The following is a 23,867-nucleotide window of genomic DNA, read 5'->3' as shown; positions in this document are numbered from 1 at the left end:
TTAACTTCAATACAGATGTTTTTTCCCAGCAGGAATAAAAAAAATGAGATTATCAGATTTTGAATGTATTGGCTCCATTCTGAAATCAGTTGTTCTCGATCAATTCTAGTGATCAATAGTTTTTCTTTCGTTTGATTTTCTACACTCGATCAACTATGTAAAAATAATTATCATTGAGAACACCTTCAGTTGTAGAATAAATTTGAGATTTCCATAATGTGGGTTAATTTTTTTGCGCAGTGTACTTAGGGCCAGGGACGGCGCGAGCAATTTTGGCACCTGAAGCAAAGCATTTTTTGGCGCCCCTGCTGAAAAAGTAACAATAACAACATGGCCACCTTCATAATTCCAACCCCTCCCCACCAAAAAACATCACCTGAACCGATGAAAACACAGAACTTACTTCCGATGAAGAATCTAGTAATGGTGCTTAAAAAAAAAGAATTCTAGTGAATGAAGAACATTGAAACGGTTTTCTTTGAGGTTTTTAATTCAATAAAACAGCTACTCACGCTGTAGGTATTTTGATTTATTCCTGGATTTCTACGACGCCGATGAACAATGCGTAAGTAATATATCTTATATTCACTTGCACAATACACAGCGTACGATCGATGAAAGATTGTATCATAATACAAGATACAAAGGGCATGCAAAGCTTCGTAAACTAAATGGGATTAAAAACATGTGTTCCGCTGAAAACATTTGGCATTTAGCAGTAACTAGTTTCGAATGCAAAATCGTAGGAATTTTAAATATGTTGAATGTGTAAACAACTTTCACATAATTCGAAAGCGAAGATGGTTTTGTTTTTCGTCTTCGTGAAATACAAAAAAAGAAAAAAGATATGGCTGTTTTCATCCAAATTTGCCGGCAAAATTGAATTTCGTTGAGGTGAATAATTATGCGAGTAATATTTTCGCACGTAAGCAATTGCCATTGTTCACTAAGTAATGCAATATCGAAGATTTCTTAACAGAATTGACAAACTTGATTTTGTCAGAAACGTACCCATTTGGATAAAAACAGCCATATCTTTTTTCTTTGAATAACAAATGACTTATGTGATACCTCTTTGAAATCACTATGAAATAGACAATTTATTGGTGTAATGTGCAGCAGTAGCTCGGTACTTTTTTTTCCACTATGATGGGCTAAACTCCATGAACAAAATAATCCACTACCAAAATTTCGAATAAAAATATTTCTCATAGCCAGAGCTGCGCCAAAGCATTTTAATAAGGGCTTTCGAAAGCACTTGAAGCCTTTTTGTGCTCCCGAGCACTTTTTAAAATCGGTGCTTAGTGCTTAGTAATCGAAGCACTTTGACAAAAGGCTTAGTGCTTAGCAATCCAGAAAGTGCTCCCGAGCACTGAAGTGCTCGCGATTACTTTTGCGGATTACTAAGCACTTCCAAAATTTTGTTATAACACGAATATGCGCCGACGTCTTGAAATATATATATATATATATATATATATATATATATATATATATATATATATATATATATATATACCTGCGATACCTGCCGACGATAACCTCACGAGAGCGTATACGGAGAAATTATCAAAGTACGCCGATCTTGCCTTTCAACTGCGCGAACTGTACAAGCTCAAGTCGATCAGCTGATTATTTCTGTCAACGGACTCGTGGAGGAGCACCTTATTGGAAATACAGATAGACTGTGTCTCCCCCGCGAAGTCATCTCAAGCTCGCAGAAACAGGTAATCCTCAGTACAACCAGGATCGTACGAAAATTCCTGCAGGGGAATCGTAGCTGCCATTCTTGTCTTGACGACCAGTCCGACAAGTATGGGTAAAACCTGTTGCAAACAGTGATTATTAAAAAAATATATATATATATATATCTGCAATTTTAAGGGATATCGACTGAAGCGAGGTAGATTTAAATACTCTTTATTTCTTGCCTAGCTTTCGGAAAACTTTGTTTCCATCATCAGGGCCAAAAATGTTGAGGTTATTCCTCAGTAATTACAAATAAACTTGAAAACATTGAGACAACAGTTCACAAGACAAGTAGTCAATTTTTAAAACGCAATAAATTATGCTTCGATAAATCTAACCTTAAAATAATTGATCACAGAGTATACAAATCAGTCTACAGATTATTCTGTCATAATGTTGTTCTTCTCTGACTTATTCATCCAACGGTCCATCATAAAAATTTTTTCGTTCTTTAATGTTAGGGTATGTGAGTAGATAGGTATATACATTACTTAGTTTCTGTACGTCGGTCTTTTTATTTATTGGGTCTTTCTGGTTCCTTATGTTTATCATCTCGAGTATGAGTCTTTTGTTATACTTTTTCTGAGTTGCCACTATCTCTGTACTGTCGAAGTCAATCCTATGTCCTTTCTCTACCGCATGTATGGTTAAAGCACATCGCTGGTTGTTTTTTGTGATGTCACTTTTGTGTAAGGCCAATCTGCTTTTTAGCCACTGGGACGTGTGACCAATATATGTGCACTCACATTCCGCACAATTCATCTTATAGACAACATTTGACCTAAGTAGTGTTGGTGTTTGATCTTTTATTCTGCTGTATAATCTTGAAATGCTTTTTGTATTATACGTTGCTATCTTTATATTTTCCTCCTTGAAACAATTTTTGATCTTACTAGTCAAATCTCTAATATTTGGCAGGGAACCATATTTTGTGTTTTCTGGCATTCTGTTATCATCTCCTTCTGCTGCTTCAGGTGGTTTTGGTTCAGGTTTAGGTTGTTCTGGATTATTATTTGACTCGTACAATAATTTGTTTAGTAATCCTCTCGGATAAGAGTTTTCTTGAAATATCCGGTATAATTTCTTCAGATTCGCATCCACCAAATCTGGGTGACAAATGTTCTTGATCCTGGCTTTCATTTCTTTAACACAATTTATTTTTACTTGTATTGGATGTTCTGACTGATAGTTGATGAACTTATTGGATGCTGAATTCTTTCTGTACCAGTCTAGTTTAATTGTGTTATTTATTCTACATACCTTCGTGTCTAAAAAGGGTACTGTTTTATTTTCATCTTCTCTCTCTATTGTAAATTGTATGTGTGGATCATAGCTGTTGAAAATTTGTTGTATTTCATCTATGCCTGTGTGAGGCAGTGCAAGGATTAGGTCGTCAACAAATTTCTTCAGGAAAATGAGATTGAATGACAGCAACGGTATACATACATCCAGTAGATGGTCCATTACATATTGTGACAAGATCGGGCTAAGCTTCGATCCCATGGCGCAGCCAAATGTTTGCACATAGAATTCATTCTGAAAGCAGAAGTAGTTGTTTTTTAGAATAAACTGTATTATCTCCATGAACAATGACTTAGGAATGTTGCAGTGTTCCTCAATTTTAGTCCACTTTATATCGATTACCTTCAATACCAATTCATTGTAAATATTGCCAAATAAATTTATCACATCGAGTGATGCTAGCTCATATCCTTCTGGAATGACTAGGTTGTTCATGCATTTGGAAAACTCAAAGGTGTCTTTTATGTAGTACTCATTATTTCTTTCATATGCATTCGATAGAATATTCGCCAGAAATTCCGCCAAATTTGATGTTGGGCTCTGTATGCTAGCAACTATTGGTCGAAGTGGGTGTCCTGATTTATGAACCTTTGGATTTCCATAAACTTTTGGACAAACTGAGTTGTAGCATTTCATGGCTTTTGCTTGTTCTTTACTGATAGAGTTAGATTTAAAAAGTCTACTTACATAGTCATTGCATTTGTTTTGCAATGTGGTTGTAGGATCTCTCGGTATTTGTTTGAAACTTTCTGAATTTATTATTGTATACATTTTTTGAGTATAGTCTTCTCTGTCCATGGCCACAGTGACTGCTCCTTTGTCGCTATTAAGGATGATAAGATTTTCATTAGCTTTCAGAAATTCCCTTGCAATTCTATATGGTCTGTCTGTTTGGTACATTATGTCCCTATTTTTGTGAATATAACTGGCTATGATGCTGGATACTTTTGCTCGGTATAGGTCTTGATTCTTCTCAGTTGTCTTTTGAATAATATCTTCTACATCGGCAATGAGATTGTCCATCGATATCTCCCCTACAGGTACAGCCATGCTGAACTTCGATCCTAACGATAGAAAATTTTCTATTTCTTTAGGAATCTGTATTGACGACAGATTCCTAAACCATTTTTCTTGATTCTTCCAATTTGGCTTATTCATCTCTTCCAGTTTTCCAATCTTTTTGATGTTTGTCAGTTTTATTATATGGAATCGTTTGTTGTATAGAATTCTCTGTCTTTTCTTAAACTTCATTAACAATTCTCGTGACATGATGTCCTTTAACATCCTCATAATATCCTCATTAGCTGTTTCTAAATGACTGATTCTTAAGTTTACATGATTAACCTCCAAGCGTGAGATAGAACTAGTTAACTTGTTGTTGAAATTATCGATTTTCTTATTTAGTTTTTTCCCTCCTTCAATTTCAAAAAGCTTCTGAACACTTTTAATGCTGTGATTTATATGATTAGGTACCAGATTTCTTCTCTTACACTCCAACAGGAATATTCTCCTATTTCGGGCAGATGCCAGCTTGATATTATTTGAGCTCCACCTTTTAAGTCTTGTTGCCTCTTCTTGTCCATAAGTTGTGGCGATGTCATGATAAAATCCCATTTTGTGATATATTTGATTAGTTAACAGTCGTACTATAAATGTCTGCAATTTTAAGGGATATCGACTGAAGCGAGGTAGATTTAAATACTCTTTATTTCTTGCCTAGCTTTCGGAAAACTTTGTTTCCATCATCAGGGCCAAAAATGTTGAGGTTATTCCTCAGTAATTACAAATAAACTTGAAAACATTGAGACAACAGTTCACAAGACAAGTAGTCAATTTTTAAAACGCAATAAATTATGCTTCGATAAATCTAACCTTAAAATAATTGATCACAGAGTATACAAATCAGTCTACAGATTATTCTGTCATAATGTTGTTCTTCTCTGACTTATTCATCCAACGGTCCATCATAAAAATTTTTTCGTTCTTTAATGTTAGGGTATGTGAGTAGATAGGTATATACATTACTTAGTTTCTGTACGTCGGTCTTTTTATTTATTGGGTCTTTCTGGTTCCTTATGTTTATCATCTCGAGTATGAGTCTTTTGTTATACTTTTTCTGAGTTGCCACTATCTCTGTACTGTCGAAGTCAATCCTATGTCCTTTCTCTACCGCATGTATGGTTAAAGCACATCGCTGGTTGTTTTTTGTGATGTCACTTTTGTGTAAGGCCGAGATGATAAACATAAGGAACCAGAAAGACCCAATAAATAAAAAGACCGACGTACAGAAACTAAGTAATGTATATACCTATCTACTCACATACCCTAACATTAAAGAACGAAAAAATTTTTATGATGGACCGTTGGATGAATAAGTCAGAGAAGAACAACATTATGACAGAATAATCTGTAGACTGATTTGTATACTCTGTGATCAATTATTTTAAGGTTAGATTTATCGAAGCATAATTTATTGCGTTTTAAAAATTGACTACTTGTCTTGTGAACTGTTGTCTCAATGTTTTCAAGTTTATTTGTAATTACTGAGGAATAACCTCAACATTTTTGGCCCTGATGATGGAAACAAAGTTTTCCGAAAGCTAGGCAAGAAATAAAGAGTATTTAAATCTACCTCGCTTCAGTCGATATCCCTTAAAATTGCAGACATTTATAGTACGACTGTTAACTAATCAAATATATATATATATATATATATATATATATATATATATATATATATATATATATATATATATATATATATATATATATATATATATATATATATATGCGTTCTCTCTCCTACGTTATTCAACATTTACTCCGGTAGAATATTCAAGTTGGCATTGCAAGGAATGGAGATGGGCATCAAAATGAATGGTAGAATAATTAATAATATCAGATTTGCCGATGATACAGTGGTGCTAGCAAGTGGGATCGATGAACTTCAGTTTCTTATGAATAGGATTAACCAGATCAGTGAAGATTTCGGATTGAAACTCAATACTTCTAAGACCAAATATATGATCGTGAGTAAGAAAATTGCACCACCTAGTATTCTTAAATTATAAAATAAGCCTATTGAACGTGTGGAAAAATACAATTACCTTGGCACTATAGTAAATTCCAACTGGGAACAAATCACTGAAATCCGCAGCCGCATAGAAAAAGCACGATCAGCATTCCTGAATCTGAGAAGCTTGTTTATTAACAGGGAACTTAGCATTTCCTTGAAGGTCCGTATATTGCAGTGTTACGTTTTCTCGGTACTGTTCTACGGGGTTGAAGCTTGGACCCTCACTGACGCACTGCTTAAAAGACTGGAAGCATTCGAAATGTGGACTTATCGCAGAATTCTTCGAATATCATGGATAGATCACATCACTAATGAAGAAGTATTGAGAAGAATGAAAAAGAACAAGGAAGTTGTGTTCACCATCAAACAACGAAAGCTTCAATACTTCGGACACGTCATGAGGAACAGCAAATACCAAGTACTGCAGTTGATAATACAGGGAAAAGTGGAAGGCAGAAGGGGACCGGGTAGAAGAAGACATTCATGGTTGCACAATCTCAGGAAGTGGTTTGGCCAGACATCCATACAACTTTTTAGAAACGCAGCGAACAAGATAAAACTTGCCAAGTTGATTGCCAACGTCCGGAACGGATAGGGCACGCCAAGAAGAAGAAGATATATATATATATATATTTTTCCCACACCCCTTATCATACTTATAACTATTGTTATATATATATATATATATATATATATATCTTTTGAGAAAGACCAATACAAAATATTAATTTCAAACAATCAAGCATATGTGTCGATGATGATCGTTTCACATAATATGATTAGTCTTTGATCGTGTATTGAAATTCAATAGGTATACAATGAAGATCTTACGCTGGCTCTCTTTTGTGTGAATTCAGTGTGAATTTATATATCAGATTAGTTTGATTTGATCAAAAATCAATTCATTTGTTAGGCAGAAGGAGAATAGGGAGTTGAATTTTCAATCATATCCCAGGATATTTCTTATAAAATAAAGTATAAAAGTTACTATTATGATATTTTGAAATTGAGCATTTCAATACTAATCTTATAGGTGAATGAGAAGATTATTACAATTACCATCCCCTTTTTTGCAACAATAAGAATTTTAATATTTGCATGATTGAAGGAAGTCTAACAAAGTTCGATCATTAGTAGTTGGACAGAATGTAAACGATAAAATTGAATAATTTTCTGAAAATATGAATGCTTTTTGTCGACAATTATCACAAATCACAATTCCTTTTTCCTAATCATACCTCTATTTTTTATGCTTGCGTTGTATTCTACAAGTAAATTTAGTTTCCATATCTTGCTTTTTAGTTTTCAATATGAACCTTATTTTCATATTTTAATGAAGCTATTTCGATCTTGTGAAATAAGACTTTTTCTAATCCCCCGATTTTGTGATTCCAAAAATAATATATTTGATTATTTATGGAGGCTAGATATTAGCCGCTAGCTAGTATATTGTTATTTCACGAAATAAAGTCCGAAAATATTTCTGTGATGTGTTTACCTATACATAAAAATAAATATATAATCCGAATTGTTTTTTACAGTGTTTGACATGATATTTCGAACAACCTTAATGAAACACTAAATTGGACATAATGAAGTTTACGGTTATATTGGACATTTTCCGCATGGAATTTCCAAACTATTCGAAGAAATTCAATAATAGGCATGAGTTTACATCTGCTTGTTCATTATAGAATTTCTTCAATAGTTTGGAAATCCCAGGCGTGGTGAACGTCCAATACACCTTTAAAATTTATTTGGACCTTTTTAGTATTTATGTTTTTTCAGGCAATGCTCATATTTTTGTCACTTATTTAAGGTCTGTTTTGTCAATCAGAATATATGAACGCTGATTATGTCATAGTGTTGGCGAAACAATTGTCACAAACATTAAGAGATTTGTGGAAATCACTTCAGAAGTGATTACGGCTGTCCGCTGTTACTGTCGGCACGACCTGGGTGAACACACTTTTTTAGGATTTCTTTTATCTGAAGTTTTTTTCCGTGAATCGAACCAGATTATTCAGCCACTTTAATTTGCCTATGAAATTTCAGTTACATATATCATATATTTTTTTCCGTCGACTAAAATACGAGATGTAAGATAATGGTATATTTTCAATCAAATATTATACACCATCTGTTTTTGATGGGATACCCTTGGTAGATTCACCCTTTGTAGTTGTTCTCAGCCGACAGCTACCAAAGAAGTTTTATGATTTTATTATGTTTACGTACTTTCTTCTAGAATTGCGTAGAATCTCAAAGAACAAACAGTCCAGGCATCCCAATTCCCAATCGTCTCGATCAGATTTATAAAACTACGAAAATCTAACAACTGATTTCTTCCTACTTAAAATTTCATGGAAATGCGAAAAAACTACTGAAAGGTAGATTTCTACTAAATCTGGCCACACTGCTTTGAAAATAAAAATCCAATGCTGATAAGGCACGTCTGCAAAATAAGTTTTATTTTATTTTGCTATCATAAAAATTATTTAGCTTTGTTGGAGAATCATAAGAATAAAACGATGACTTATATCTTATAAATTGAAATGAGTTCTTTCATTTTTATTATCCAATCCATAAAGGCTGTTCCAACATTGATGCGATGCTCTATTACAATTAAGGGCTGATATTTTCGAATATTTTTCGGCACAGTAACACGAGGTTCTATTAGATTAGATCTCCATTATCTAATTGTTTGGAAATATACAGGGTGTACCAACAAAGTGTACACCTTTTTTTTCATTGAATTTTCAGATTGCACGGAATAAATTAAATTAAAATGGTTCTCTCAAAATTTACCGTTTTTGAAATATTTCGATTTTTTACAAAATCACTTCGAAATGAATTAATTTATTCAAAACAAGTCAATTAATTGACGACTCATTCAAAAGTTATTATCGGGCTTATTCTAGATGGCATTACCTGATTTTTTTTTCCTTTCAGATAGCAAATTTTAGTAACTTTGAAAAGTTGTCTCCTGAATGTCATAATAAATTATAGGGTGTACCAGTTGAAATAGCCCGATATTAACTTTTGAATGAGTTATCAATGAATTCTATCATTTTATCATCCAGTAGAGTTTTCAATGTTTTTTTTCCGAAATCTCATTCAAATAAATTCATTTACATTCACCATGGAAGAATCCTAATGGAATTCTTTTTCACGTATACATTTTTTGACCCTTAAACATGTTTATTATTAACATTCAAATTTTCGCTGTCACTTACCTAACTGTAATTGTAAATAATACTCTATTTGTTTTATGGACTATTGGAAAACTATTAAACTATTGGAAACTAAAATAATCAAATTTTGAGATTTTATTCTTCACGACCTCTATACCTGTTTCCGCCAGAGCATGCAATCGCTGGCAAAAATGTACAAGATACCGAATAAAAGATAACCAAATACAAAATTTTTTGAACATGATTGTTCGAGTTACTAGATACGAGATACCTTTCGAAATTGAATCTGAAATACTAATAAAAAAATACGTTTTCGGAAATTTTTCAAACATCATTTTATTTAATGATCTATACACTGTGACCGCATGCTCAAAATGTAAGCTGCCGAGTAAGAAAGCAATAATTTCAAGATAATATTTTTCTAAAACGTTCTCATCCTTTACGTCCTTCGCCCGGAACTTTCAATTGACTTTAAGGAAATTTTTCTTAATTAAACACTGAATCAGGGCCCGCTATGTAGTTTGGCTAATTGGCATTTTGCCAGGGCGGCAAATATTGGGGGCGGCAAATTCCATTTTTTTTTCAGAAATCCGAATTCCAAAAAGAATATGTTGAATATTTCTTTTTAATTTCAAAGAATTTCAGACATGACAACTATTTTTCGGGGTGGGCGCATTCGAATTTGAAATAATAGTTCATCCGTATCCTCCGATTGTTACACACTATCATCTTAAAGATAAAAAAACAAAATGTTCAAGCGCTTTATAAAGTCGGAACTCAGCAGAAGAACCTGAAACGGCAGAGCCTATTCTAGAGAGGCGGAAATATTGGAGGAAGGTATTTTCTACTTTTTCCGAGAAATCTACTAAATTACTAAAAGAATGTATTGAAAAATTTTTTTTTACTTCAACCTTGATTTTTTTCGGATTAATAACTTGATTTTTTTAATGCTGATTGGAAATTAGAATATTATTTCAATTTTTTTAAATAATAAATATTTTAAAATAAAGTTGACAAAGCCGTCAAACTTACTTTATAAGAGATTCTAGATACAAAATGGGATACTTTTTTGCAAAGGTATATAAAGATACTTCAAAAAAAGAAATCAAATAACTATCTGAAGATACTTTTTCAGATTCTCGATAAGGTACTTTGTCAGGTGTTAGGTACAATTCTGAAATCCGGAAGGTCTTGCAATTTTTTTTTCAGTAGTAGGCATAAGAGCGATATTAAGAGCGAACTGAAATAGTTATCATTCGAACATTTGCAATAGATTCCATTTACACATTTTAAACATCTTGAAAACATTACGGGCCGGGACGTGTCTTTATAAGAAATCCTTCTTGCTTCTTTTCATAACTAGCAATTGTTTTCTATTCACAGTTTTATCACTTTATTGCCTCTCATCCCTCTGCCGAAGATCGGTTTTGTTTACGTTATACCAGCTGCTGGAATCAAGGGTAGATTTTTGTGACCTAAAACGGGTGTACGAACAATTCATGGAAAAAACCAAATATATTCAAGAAATGGAATTTATATCTTTTCTGTCCAACAATTTTTTTTAATTTCTTCAGTAGTTTATCAATTAATAATCTTTTCTGATTGAATTTGAATTCATAAGAAATAATTAAATTCAATATACATTTTCCGTCCATAAAACCTTTTAAACTTTTTATAAAAAAAGCGGGTCTTTATTGAATATTATCCTTCGCTTCCTAGGAATTTTCTCACCGTCCTTGCAGTACCTAAAAGAACAGCTTTTTTGCATTACATATATACTCACTAAGTCCTAGTTGCTTGATATTTCTCTTGAGATTTTTGGGTACTATTCCTGTTGTTGAGATGATAATTGGAATAGTTCTATTCTAGTTGATATCATTCCCCACTGGCGCTTTATCTGAAATTCGAGGTCCCTATATTTTGAAATTTTTTCGACCTCTTTTTGACGCATGTTGTTGTTATTGGGTATTGCTACGTCGATGAGTATTGCTGCCTTTTGATGTTTATCAACTAGCAATATATCTGGCCTGTTGTGGGGGACTGTTTTATCAGTCAAAACTGTACGATCCCAGTACCGTTTATAGCGTTCAAGTGGAGTAGCGGTAGGTGAATCCCTAGCGATTCACCTATATACTATCAGGAGAGTTGAATCGACTCCTGCCCACCGCAGATTCCAGGAGCTCCCTGACCCAGGAAGCTGAAACCTGTCGAAGGGTCCCTGTCCAGGGTAACGGACGAAGCCCTGTGGAGAGCAGCTCAAGAATTCTCCCACCGTAGCTCTGCGGATCGTAAAAAGCGATCAAAGGCCGTCTCCCCCACGACACGGAGAAACCCATGAATTATGGTGAATTTGAGGAATAGGAATATAGAGCCGCTGCCTGAGGTTCGTCAGGGCGTGTCTGGAGCCGGCGCTGGACATGACAGTATGCGGTACGTCGGTGACAGAGTGCTAAGGAGACGTGCGTCTGTCGAACAAAATGCTACGCCTCCACAATCTCAACATTCTAGGAGAAGATTAACACGAGTTTCTCCGACTGCTGAAGGTGCTGCGCAGGATCTCCAACCAGCACTCACCCAAGCAGGCCTACCAAGAAGACGCATGAAATGGACAAGTTCGATAAATGAAACGATCATGCGCATATATTATGAAGTGACTAATATGGAAGAGGATAAAATAAGTGAAGTATTATTATTATTATTATTACTACTACACAAGGTAAATGTAATGCATTGATTAAGAGATGGGTCAGTTAGGGCCACATAACACAAATACAAGATAAATTACTGTACATTTACAATTCAGTCCCTGCTAGATTCTACGGTTTACCAAAGATCCACAAACCCACTCTTGCCTTGAGACCAATAATATCATCTGTTAACACCCCCACATCCAAATTGTCAGTTTTTATATCAGACATCCTGTCTAAATATCTTTCTTCTACCAGAAGTAGATATTTTATTGAATATTCCTTTTCTTTTGCCCAATATGTGAATGATTTCCAGTTACCTGTTGATTATGTCCTGATCAGCCTGAACGTTGTATCTCTTTTCACCAACATTCCTGTCGAGTTGGCAGTTTCAGCTGTTGAGAACAAGTGGGAGACTATCAGAAACCACACAAGTCTACCAAAAAAAGAATTCATCTATGCCATTAAGTTCCTGTTTTCTTCGAACTATTTCCTTTTTAATGGTAGGTTCTTCAAACAGTTGCTCGGTTCCCCTATGGGTTCCAACTTCAGTCCTTCTATTGCTGAAGTAGTAATGGATTTCCTTCTGGACTGCATTCTTGCCAATATTCCTTTTCACATTCCTTTCATCAAGAAATATGTTGATGATCTAATATGTGCTGTACCTAAAAATCAGGTTACTTTCTTTCTAGACAGGTTCAACAGTGAACATGAAAGCATACAGTTTACGTTGGAGGAAGAAACAGCGAATGGTGTCCCATTCCTGGATACAAGGGTGATTCGAACACCGGAAAATAGGCTGATTCTGGATTGGTACCGAAAACCAACAAGTTCAGGGAGATACTTACACTATTTTTCTAATCATCCACATGGGCAAAAGGTGAACATGATTTTAGGTTTGAAGAATCTTATTGAAAAAGTTGCCCATCCAAGTCTGAGGTAGCAGAATCTGAGGTTATTGTTACAGTTGATGCTAGAGAATGGATACCCAAAAAGGTTGTTGTCCAGATTAATTTATAACACCACTCCTTCGAGACAGCCAACGAATGGAGAGAGGGGCGCATCCACCACTGTTGACACTGAGAACACAGAAAGAATTTTTTACTTATCTATTCCCCTAATAAATGGTATGACTGATGCATTTATTAACCTCCTGAAGACCACAAAAATTAGATTGATTCAGAAATCTTAATTTAAAATTGACAGATTATACAGTCGAGTGAAAGATAGGATGACTGTTGATAATATGAGTGGTGTGGTATATTGTATTCCTTGTTCAATATGTAGTGAGGTGTATATTGGTCAGACGTCTCAGCTAGAGATGAGCGATATTTCACGAACTGTGATTTAATCACTGATATCAGACTGTCACAGGTAGTTACGGTTCCGCAAAACGAATACAGAGAGTGACGGGATCACTGTTTGAACATTTCACAGATATTTTCAGGGCGTATCAACGTCCGTGGCAATCGTAAATTATGAAGCCCGCCTGATGTTTTTATTGCTTCGGAAGTATTTTTGTAGGAATTATAATACTTGCTACAAAGAAATGATAACTACTGAATTACTACATAATTGGTACTGTATTCTGTATTATAAAAAATAAACGAAAACACGTTAGAGACGTTAGGTATGGTTTTTCTATTGACAAACTTTCTTCGAATCGTCGGTATCTTTGAGGGGGGCTGCAGCCCCTGATGTCCCTCTTCTAGCTGCTAGTGGATTTGAATTTGATATTATTTCACAGTTCATTTTACAATATTTGAGCTGCTGAATATTAGAAGTGTTAGAACTGATACTGATATTGATTTCGCAGTATTCTCTGTTGATAATAAAAGTTAATATTCGTTAACGTTATCGTTCGTTAGTCGTGATTTTTCACTATTAGAGTTGGTGTGTGCGATTTGTGTGAACCAGTTCTTAAAAATGAATAGGCGGAAGACCAGCGATCTTTGGGCTTTCTTCACAGAAGTTGATGGAAATTATGCTACTTGCAATTTATGCAAGTTGAAATTATTTTTTAAAACCACCACTTCAAATTTAAGAAAACATTTGAAAAATCGGCATCCTTCTGTTACGTTCCAAACCAAAGCTGAAACAACGAAAACAGTTGAAAATGTAAGAAAAATGAATGTTTTCATAATAATTTTTCATTAATTTTGCTTTGAATTTTTTACAGCTCCCAACAGTTGAAGCAACGAACCAATTAGCCACGACTTCTACACAAAATCAAGTAATTTCACCTGAACAAGAGCCTCCCGCAACCTGTTCCGGTCCATCTTCATCAAACCTTCGACAGTCGCGAGTTGAATCTTTTTTTTTCTGAAATATCTACCAAGTCGAAAAATGTCATCGATAGAAAATTACTTTCGTTGTTTATTTTAGGACCTGCAGCCATTTTCCCTCATAGAAGACAGGGGATTTAGAGAGTTAATATCTGCTCTGAATCCCAACTATCAACTACCTTCAAGATTTGTTATTTCAAAAACTTTATTGCCAGCAATATACGAGGAGTGCGTTCATAGTGTTAGAGAAATAATTAATAGTGGAAACACATTTTGCATCACGACCGATGCATGGAGCTCTATTAACAATGTTAGCTATGTTGCAGTTACAGCTCATTTTATTGATGAAAATTTCTATTTAAAATCAATATTACTTGAATGTTTGGCTTGCGATTTACGTCACTCTTCCGAAAATTTATCTGCGGAACTACGAAGAGTGACTGGGGAATGGGGTATTGAAAGGAAAGTGATATTTGCAGTATCAGATGAAGCTGCGAAATCCAAAAAGCAATTCAAGACATAGGATGGAAACATATTGGCTGTCTAGCGCACACAATAAATTTTCTAGTGAAAGATGGACTCAAAAATGAGGACATCCAAAAAACTATTGATAAAGTTCGGGGAATAGTTAAGCATTTTGAAAAAAGTAACATGTCATCCCAAAAATTAATAAAATATCAAGAAAACGTGGGAAAAACACCCTTAAAATTAATATTATAAGTTCCGACCCGATGGAATTCCATGTTTAGCATGCTAGAAAGGTTTATATTTTTAGAAGAAGCTGTGAAAAGTACTGTAGCCATTATTGAAAAAGAACTGCCTGTACTTACAGCTACAGAGTGGAACATTATAAAGGAACTGTGTCTGATATTAAAACCTTTTGAAGAAGCCACAAAATCTCTGAGTGGAGTAAATTATTGCTCTTCGTTAGTGATCCCCATTTGTAATGGATTGAAGAATATTTTGGAAGAGTTACTAAGGAAAAAGTTATCGGAAACTGTGACGAATGTAGTTCAACGACTTCGAGGCAGTTTTCAGGAACGTTTAGGAAATGTGGAAAACAATAACACATTAGCAGTGAGTACTTTTCTTGATCCCAAATTCAAACAATTTGCATTTTTGAATCCTTCCATGGCTGAAAATACGAAAGAAAATATAATGAAAATGATTGTAGAAAAAATCTCCGAAGAGTCAAGTGGGTTATATCCAAGTACCGCAGCAAAAGAATCAAACGATAAACCCATGGAAGAAATCGAGAATGTGAATTCTATGTCTATTTGGGGTACTTTCGACAAAACCATTGCTTCTGTGCAACCTGAAGGTACACACAATTCTCGTGCAATTATTAAAATGCAGGGATACATTGAAGAGGGTGTTATATCTCGCCATCAGAATTCACTCTTGTGGTGGAAAAAGCTCAAAGAAAGATTACCGTATTCATCTAAAATCGCACAAGATCAATTATGCACTCTAGCAACATCAGTTCCGTGCGAACGATTGTTTTCGAAAACCGGACAAATATTGACAGAACGTCGAAGCCGACTTAATAATAAAAAAACCCAAATGATTCTCTTCCTCAATTGCAATATGTCGTTGGTGGAGAATGAATAAGAATCATTATTATTAAATAAATATATGAATATATGCATATGGCTTATTATTTATTATTCGATGTCCTAAAAATCTTACCTTTTCATTTAAAGATTTCACAAGATTTCTTTGATTAGCTCAGAAATTAATAGAAAATATCAAATATATTGTAACGTTTTTCGGTTAATTAAATCGGTACTTCTGACTAACACTAATTTATTTCAGGTACACAACTATAAATAACTATTTACAGATGATTTATTTCAACTAATTTATTTTCACTACTACATTAATTTATTTCTACAACTTATATCTAATTGAGTGTACGGCACTGACAGCCGATTCCGTGGCACTGCCCTGCTCTGCGGCTTCGATTGGTTATATACCGCTCGCATCTCTCTCTAGAAGCGTCTTGATCTTTCTATCGAGCTCTCGGTGTGTCCGGTACCTTCTAGAAAGAGGCAGTGGCGTAGGGCTTGCGAATTCGTTACAATATTCAGGAAATTTAATTATTCAATAACTGGTATTACTATATTTTTGTACATTTCTGATTGTTACTTTTTCTGTTTTTCCCTTATTTTATTTGATGCAGTATCAGCCACTTAATATTATCAATATATATTCACATGTGAATTATTTAATGTGTAGGTATTATTTATTTTTCGATGTCCAAAATTATTCATATCCATATTCCACAAATCTGTTACCTCTAAAGAATTAACAGAAAGACAAAAGAGCTAAGGTTTGGGTGATCCATACAAATGATAATAACAAGCACGGTCCGTGCTCAGCGTTGTGAAACGTGAACGTGAAAAATATAATAGGGAAAAACATACCTAATGACAGATGCCGCAAGTGTGCCCAGTCGCCTGAAACCATTCAGCACATCACCTCGTCCTGTTCGGTAATGGCTCCCAAAGAATACACAGATCGCCACAACGCTATGGCCAAGATATACCATCAGGCCATTGCCATCCAAGCCGGACTAATAGAAGAAACAAAGAAGGTGCATGAGTATATACCAAGGGAAATACTGGAGAATGATGGAACTAAGTTATATTGGGATTCTCTACTTACCACGGACAGGCCTGTTCCACACAATCGACCCGACATTGTCATATTCAACAAAGCGAACAGGAAGGTGACAATCATCGACATCACCATTCCATCAGATGACAACATCGAAAGAGCTTACACTGAAAAAAGGACTAAATATCATGACCTGTCATTCGAATTAAAAGAAATCTACAAACTCACCAGCACTACGATACTTCCCCTTATCATCAGCACGAATGGACTGGTTGAAGAACATTTAGTTGAAAATACTCACTATCTTGGATTGGAAGAGAGACTCATATCGGATGCACAAAGAGAGGTGATCTTATGGACGATTTATATATATATATATATATATATATATATATATATATATATATATATATATATAGTAAATTTGATAAGGGGTGTGGGAAAATTGATAAGTGTTATAATGTCACTCTTCTTTATTCCATTTAGTCGACGTTTCGATCCCGATGGGGACCTTCTTCAGGACTCTACAATAGCAATTTAAAACAGTCAAAACATGATACATCACAAGCATGTAAAAATATATAAAAATAATAATACAAATAGTACATACCGAAATACAGAGTTATAAAGATCTTATTTGAACACAAATCAATAGCTCTCAAGAAAGCAACGAACAAGAACATCAACAACTTCAGCGAAAAAAGGATCTGATATTTCGTTAGCAAAGGAGTAGAAATCAATTTTAATCATGTAAACAAAGTAAACAGAATAATCAAATGAGAGGTTGTCAAAAATGCTGTCAACCAGACTTACCACAGAATACACGCACATGACAAATGAAACATAGAGTAGCATTAAATCACATTGGTCCCAGAAATTCACTCTCACCGAACTCGGAACAAATGCGATTGTTAAAAGATGCCATGAACCAAACACCAATCTACTCTCACAAAACCGGTCCAGAACATAGGAATCATTCTTTCACGTTATTTCTACGACTGCAGAACTTGTGGAATGTGATTCATCCAATTCACTCCCAACAAACTGGTCATAATGAATCAAATAAGAATAGATGGAGCTAATATTGTTTACATCCCTTCTGTAATTCATCGAGCAGGTTCTTCACTTTTATTATTTTGCTTTGTTTGTATAATTATTCACGTTTATCTTATTCATCTGATACTATCAGTTTGATATATTTATTACATTTATTTCTTTACTATTATATAATTTTGTATAATAATATATGATTTTCTATATATGCAAGAACAAGAATTGCGAACGAAGCGGCTGAGTTCTGAGGCCGAACTTAACTTCGTTTAACGTTCATGTCTTGTATATTCTCTACTTTTATTAATCTAGTATTGCATGTGTACTCTGTTCTGTATTCACCTTGTATTACACGTGTATTCAACGAAAGTATTCAACCAATATTTCCTACCTCACAGAAAATAAACCTATTACCGAGTAAGTTGTTTGGTATTTATTACTGTTACTACTTACTGTTACTGATGATTCTACTTTGGACATATTCAGAACTTATGTCAGAAATGTTTCAGTGTACTCGAAAATTAGGCAATTGAAGGAAAGTTCTTTGTTTAATAGTTTCTTAATTGTTGAATGGAATGCTGATGTGAGAAGAATTATGTTCATATATCCTTACAATGTTGAAGTTCCTCATATTATAGAAGACCTTTGCTTTCCAGACGCAGGATGTGGAAGAAATAAAGAAAATTATGCAAACATAAAAGGGGAAGATGGAAGTTGTATTACTGATATTTTTGATTTTGGATAGAATCTAAAAACGAAAGAAATTACCTAAAGTTTGCTAATGTTAAAATTATAGTTACTATATTTTTTTTGTTGTGTGTTAAAATGAAGATCCTTCATTTGGCGAGGGAGTATGTTGGAGAATTGTATATTACTCACAATTCTCCAATATGTATTTTGGGTTGCCTACCCAAATATCTTCACTTTTATCATTTTGCTTTGTTTGTATAATCATTTACGTTTATCTTATTCATCTGATACTATCATTTTGCTATATTTATTACATTCATTTCTTTACTATTATATAATTTGTATAATAATATATGATTTTCTATATAAGAATAGAGAATGAAGCGGTTGAGGTTCTATGGCCGAACTTAACCTAGTTTAACGTTCATGTCTTCGAGTAGGCTTTCTTTTATATTTCTGATAACTATTATGAATTTTCCTGTTACCCGATTCCGGTTTAACGTTGTCTTCTGGGACACCTTTAAAATATATTATAAAATGTTAATGCTTTTCCGAATCTAATAACCATAAACTATTTGTAATTTCTGAGTTGAACACAATTTCTCTAATTATTTTCAGTCCACCTTAATTCATAGAGTGACAGCTGAAGAAATGAGAGATCATCACGTGACTGACTTAGATGACCATAATAGCGTTGACGATCATATTTTCAAACCTTCTATGAAACCTTCTGTACAGCAGGATTGGGTGTTATTGGCTGCAGCAGTTGATCGGATATCCTTCTGTTTATACTGTTTAGTTTCATTCATTATGGCTGTGGTATATTCATTGTAATTGAATAGGAAAATCAGCATTCATTGGTATTTCATTTGAGATATTAATTCCAATAAGTAAGGATTGTATTTTATTATAATGAAAGCACTTTTTTTAATATAAAAGGAAAGAATTACTGAAAGCTGTTTCAATATTTCATTATTTTCATTATTTCTTGTGTATAATAAAACACTGTATTGACTGTTGATGCGTTAAGTGAAATAAACCTAAATAAGAAAATTGAACACATAAATATCAAACTCAAGGTGGATTTCAGTTGGACAAAAATTTGCATCCCCTGCTCTCCCACTCAAACTCCATATTCAGGAGGTATGTATATCAAAAAATTTTACTTTTCACATATCCGATTCTTTTTAAATATTCTAGTCTCAAACTAGCCATATAACCAGGGACAATAGTTGCTACATTCGAATCACGAAACCAAAGATGGGACATTCGTCAGGCTGGAAGAAATAAAAGATTATTGAAAGAGACTGTTGGAAATCAAGCAGATCAAACGCGAGAAGCTGAACAAAGCATATCAAGCACTGCTCATCAGCAGGTCCGTCCAAAATGTAAGCTAGAGTAACAGTTTTCGAACTCCCTCAAAAAGTGTTGGAGGTTAAGTTATTTGTGAAGAACCACAGCGAAGCGAAGGTGGCGATCGACGTCAAAGACAAAGAAATGAGGAAGTTCCACGAGACCGGCTAGGACTACATCAAAGAAAACCTCTTCATAAACCAAGACATTGCCGAGAAGATCAAAATCCTGACGCTTGGATTAGGGACTTGGGAGAAGCGGAAGTATAACTACGATCAGAACCTGGACGCTCAAGGAGGACGCTTTTAAATACGAGAGACATCAAGGAGAGGATCAAGGTTCAAGAGAAGACCGTTGGATGCTATTTCTGTGAATGAGGAAGTTGCAGAAACGGAGAATCCTATAGATCAAGCCACCATGCCAGATATGTTCGGGGACTGAACAGCCTCTGTTTGAGGTTATTCATTTTAATTATATTCCAATTTTCAATACATGGTTGAGGCCAGCTCATAAGGAACAAGAAATGACAAATATGTAGTTCTGTGGTCTCAACTCAATATCGCCGATCTTTTCCATCTCTCTCTCTCTATTCACATCCCTGTGTTCACAGAAAGTTGAAATTGTACAAACAGCAATCAGCTAATACAGTCCGCTAGTTCATAACCTAGTTTCATTTCTCATTGTTATAATTGTTTGTTCTTATTCAATATAAGTATAAAATCCAAGTATTGTATCAGAATGTACGAGTATCTCAATCAGTGGAAGAAATAAAACATTATTCTTCATCCCAAAAAAATTGGTGCTTTGATAAGCGTGCCCTTAACATTTGGTCCTTCGAGCTGGATTCACGCCAGTGATAAACAATCAATTGGAGAGCAGAATCCAGAGAAAATACATCAAGAAGCACGTGAAGAATCATTCAATAGAAGAAGCATTGAAGGAGTATTCAGAAGCGTAAGAATTTGCCGAGCCCTTGAATGGAAAAACAACAAAGAATATTCGAAGGTTAGTCTTGTTTAAAGCAAGTTTTATTTTGTCATTATTGTGTGTTATATGGTAGTATCATGTGTTAATCAGAAAAAATCCATTCTTTCAAATTATCAAAAGAAAATATTTCAGCTCAACTAACTAGATTCAAAAAATTTCTTGATCAAGTAATTCAGGTAATTTGGTAAGTGGTTTGAAAGTAAGAATAGAAATGATACGACCAATTTCGGATACTTATGGAGACATTCACATTAGTCTCACAAAACTAACACCCTGACAATAAAGACTTCTATTTAATGGAGTTAGAGGAGTTCAAAGACTTTAATAAAAATAATAATAATAATAATAGCTGTAGCGGTAGCGGTAGGTAAATCCCTAGCGATTCACCTATCAGGAGAGTTAAATCAACTCCTGCCCACCGCAGATTCCAGGAGCTCCCGGACGAAGCCGTGTGGAAAGCAGCTCGAGAATTCTCCCACCGTAGCTCTGCGGATCGTAAAAGGCGATCAAAGGCCGTCTCCTCTACGACAAGGAGGAACCCATGAATGATGGTGAATTTGAGGAATAGGAATATAGAGCCGCTGCCTGAGGTTCGTCAGGGCGTGTCTGGAGCCGTCGCTGGACATGACAGTATGCGGGATATATTATGCGCATATATTATGAAGTGACTAATATGGGAGAGTATGAAATAGGCTACCGGCCAAAATTATTCGCAGAATTCCACAGAAACTATCCCGAACTCTAAGTTTCTGAGCAAAGAGTAGACGACTAATACTGGGTCATATGAGAAATAAACATGTACCCGATGAGAGACTTACCACCATAAAGAATGAAGTCCAACTGATGCTACAGAATAGGAACTTCACTGATAACGAAACGAAAATTGAAGAAAACTACGATTGTGCTGAAAACCAACACAACATCAATGCACAAATGAACTATGAGGAACAAAACAACGTAGATGTGATAGCAATAAGTGATGCTCAACGAGGAAATATATATTCTGCACCCGTCGAAAATCCAGAAGAAGGCCAAAGAGAACTACTGGAGCGATTATCTGCCACAATGAATAGATGCATTATAGATTTTGAGGGCACAGATCCATTGAGACGACCGATACTGCCAAGATTGAGGACATCCAAGAAACTATCTCATCTTCTGGTCATGACCAACAAGGAGATTATACCCAAGTATCTTTCATCTCATCTCATACTGTGCAGCATTTTCAATAGCAACATTGCTAGGTGTGAAGCCAAAACCTTAAAGTCATTAACCAGCCAGAGAAAAACAACAAAATTAAGCACATTAGCAAAAAGGAGATTCATTGCGTCCCTTATGGTTCTGCTTGGCGCTGAATCCCCTTTCTAAACAACTGTTTGCTACTGAAAAAGGTTCCAATATCAAAGAAAATAGAAATACTATTGCACTCAATCATTTGCTATACATGGATGACCTGAAACTTACAACAGGCAACAAAAACCACTTGCAAATTATGGTCAAACTGGTGGAAAATTTTTCGAAAGACGTGGGGATGAAATTCGGATTAGACAATTGTCGTATTATTAGCGTAGTGCGTGGAAAAATCCAAGATGAACCGATCGCTCTCTCCAATGGACAGGAGATAGAAGCAATGAAATCGGACGATCTTTATAAATACCTAGGAATAAAACAAAACCGACGAATAAACCATCAAAGAATGAGGGAAGACTTAACAACTGAGTTCATCAGGAGAACAAAAACAAAATTTTAAAAACAAACCTCAACAGCAAGAACATGACGAGAGCTATCAATACATATGCATGTTCAATTCTAACATACTCTTTCGGTATAATTCCATGGAGCAAAACAGATATGGAAAACCTGCAACGCAAAATGAGAACCTTGATGACAAAAGACACAAGCACCATCCGAAAAGTAGCATTGAGAGGACGACACTGCCTAGGAATAGGAGACAGAGGTCTGCTAGACATCATGGAACTTGCCATGGGCAAATTGAATGCCTACGAACATACTTCAAAGACAAATCAGGCACATCAGAGGTCTTCAAAGTACTGTGTGGATCAGACGAATCAACACCTTTACAACTGCACAAGGAGCAATTGTCATACAACCACCAGACAATCCAAGAAAAACTGCAAAGATCTCCATCTTTGCAGAAAAGCCACTACATGGACGACATTTCAACGAGGTGAACCAGGATCATGTCGACATTGAAGCGTCGTACTCGTACTATTGACTCACATCAGGTGCAATGTATTCAGAAACGGAAGGATTTCTTTTAGCCATCCAAGATCAAGTGATTTCAACGAGAAATTACTGCAAGCATATCATAAAGGATCGAACTATTACTGAAGATCGATGCCGTTATGGGTGTCCAATGAATTTAACAATCCAACATATCACGGGAGGATGTCAAATGTTTGCAGGAAAAGAATATAAAGAGAGGCAAGATGCAGTAGGAAAGATACTACACCAAGAAATGGCAACCAAATTAAAACTAATTCATTCTTCAATAATAATAATAAATAAATAATAATAGAAATAATAATAAAGATAATAAATCCGAAATAATAATAAATTAGAATAAACATAACTCAAATTTTGGGTATCAGTTCTGTCATTTACAGTGGGGTGAATATTTATTGTATATATCATACCATCTCGCTGATGCACCTCTTATAGTAATTACCCTCATAATCTAATATCCGAGCATTTTGAAAATCAAATGGATGTCTAGCTAGTGCCGTTTTGTCAACTTTATTGCAATTCTTCATCTGACAATCATATCTATATTGTCTTATTCTATATTGGAGGTACTGCTTAGTCTGTCCTATATAACTCCTCTCGCAATCTAGGCAAGGTATCTGATAAATTA

The 23,867-nt window shown here is 34.8% G+C and overlaps 1 protein-coding gene across 2 annotated transcripts in view; it reads left to right on the top strand.

Annotated features, from left to right (window-relative positions):
* The window catches only part of LOC123684943 (acetylcholine receptor subunit alpha-like 2), a 224,244-nt gene extending 204,637 nt beyond the window's left edge, over positions 1-19,607 (top strand). The window contains exon 8 of one of the 2 annotated variants that reach the window (XM_045624476.1): positions 19,271-19,607. In XM_045624476.1, the coding sequence (XP_045480432.1) occupies positions 19,271-19,486 (216 nt within the window). In that variant the 3' untranslated portion in view covers positions 19,487-19,607. The remainder of the gene's footprint in view (positions 1-19,270) is intronic. The other variant, XM_045624477.1, reaches the window with a different exon arrangement.
* The last annotated feature ends 4,260 nt before the right edge of the window (positions 19,608-23,867 follow it).

The sequence above is a fragment of the Harmonia axyridis genome, chromosome 7 (assembly GCF_914767665.1).
Source record: "Harmonia axyridis chromosome 7, icHarAxyr1.1, whole genome shotgun sequence".
NCBI lineage: Eukaryota > Metazoa > Arthropoda > Insecta > Coleoptera > Coccinellidae > Harmonia > Harmonia axyridis.
The sequence above is the reverse complement of the archived record's forward strand: the minus strand, read 5'-3'. Positions and strand labels throughout refer to the sequence as shown.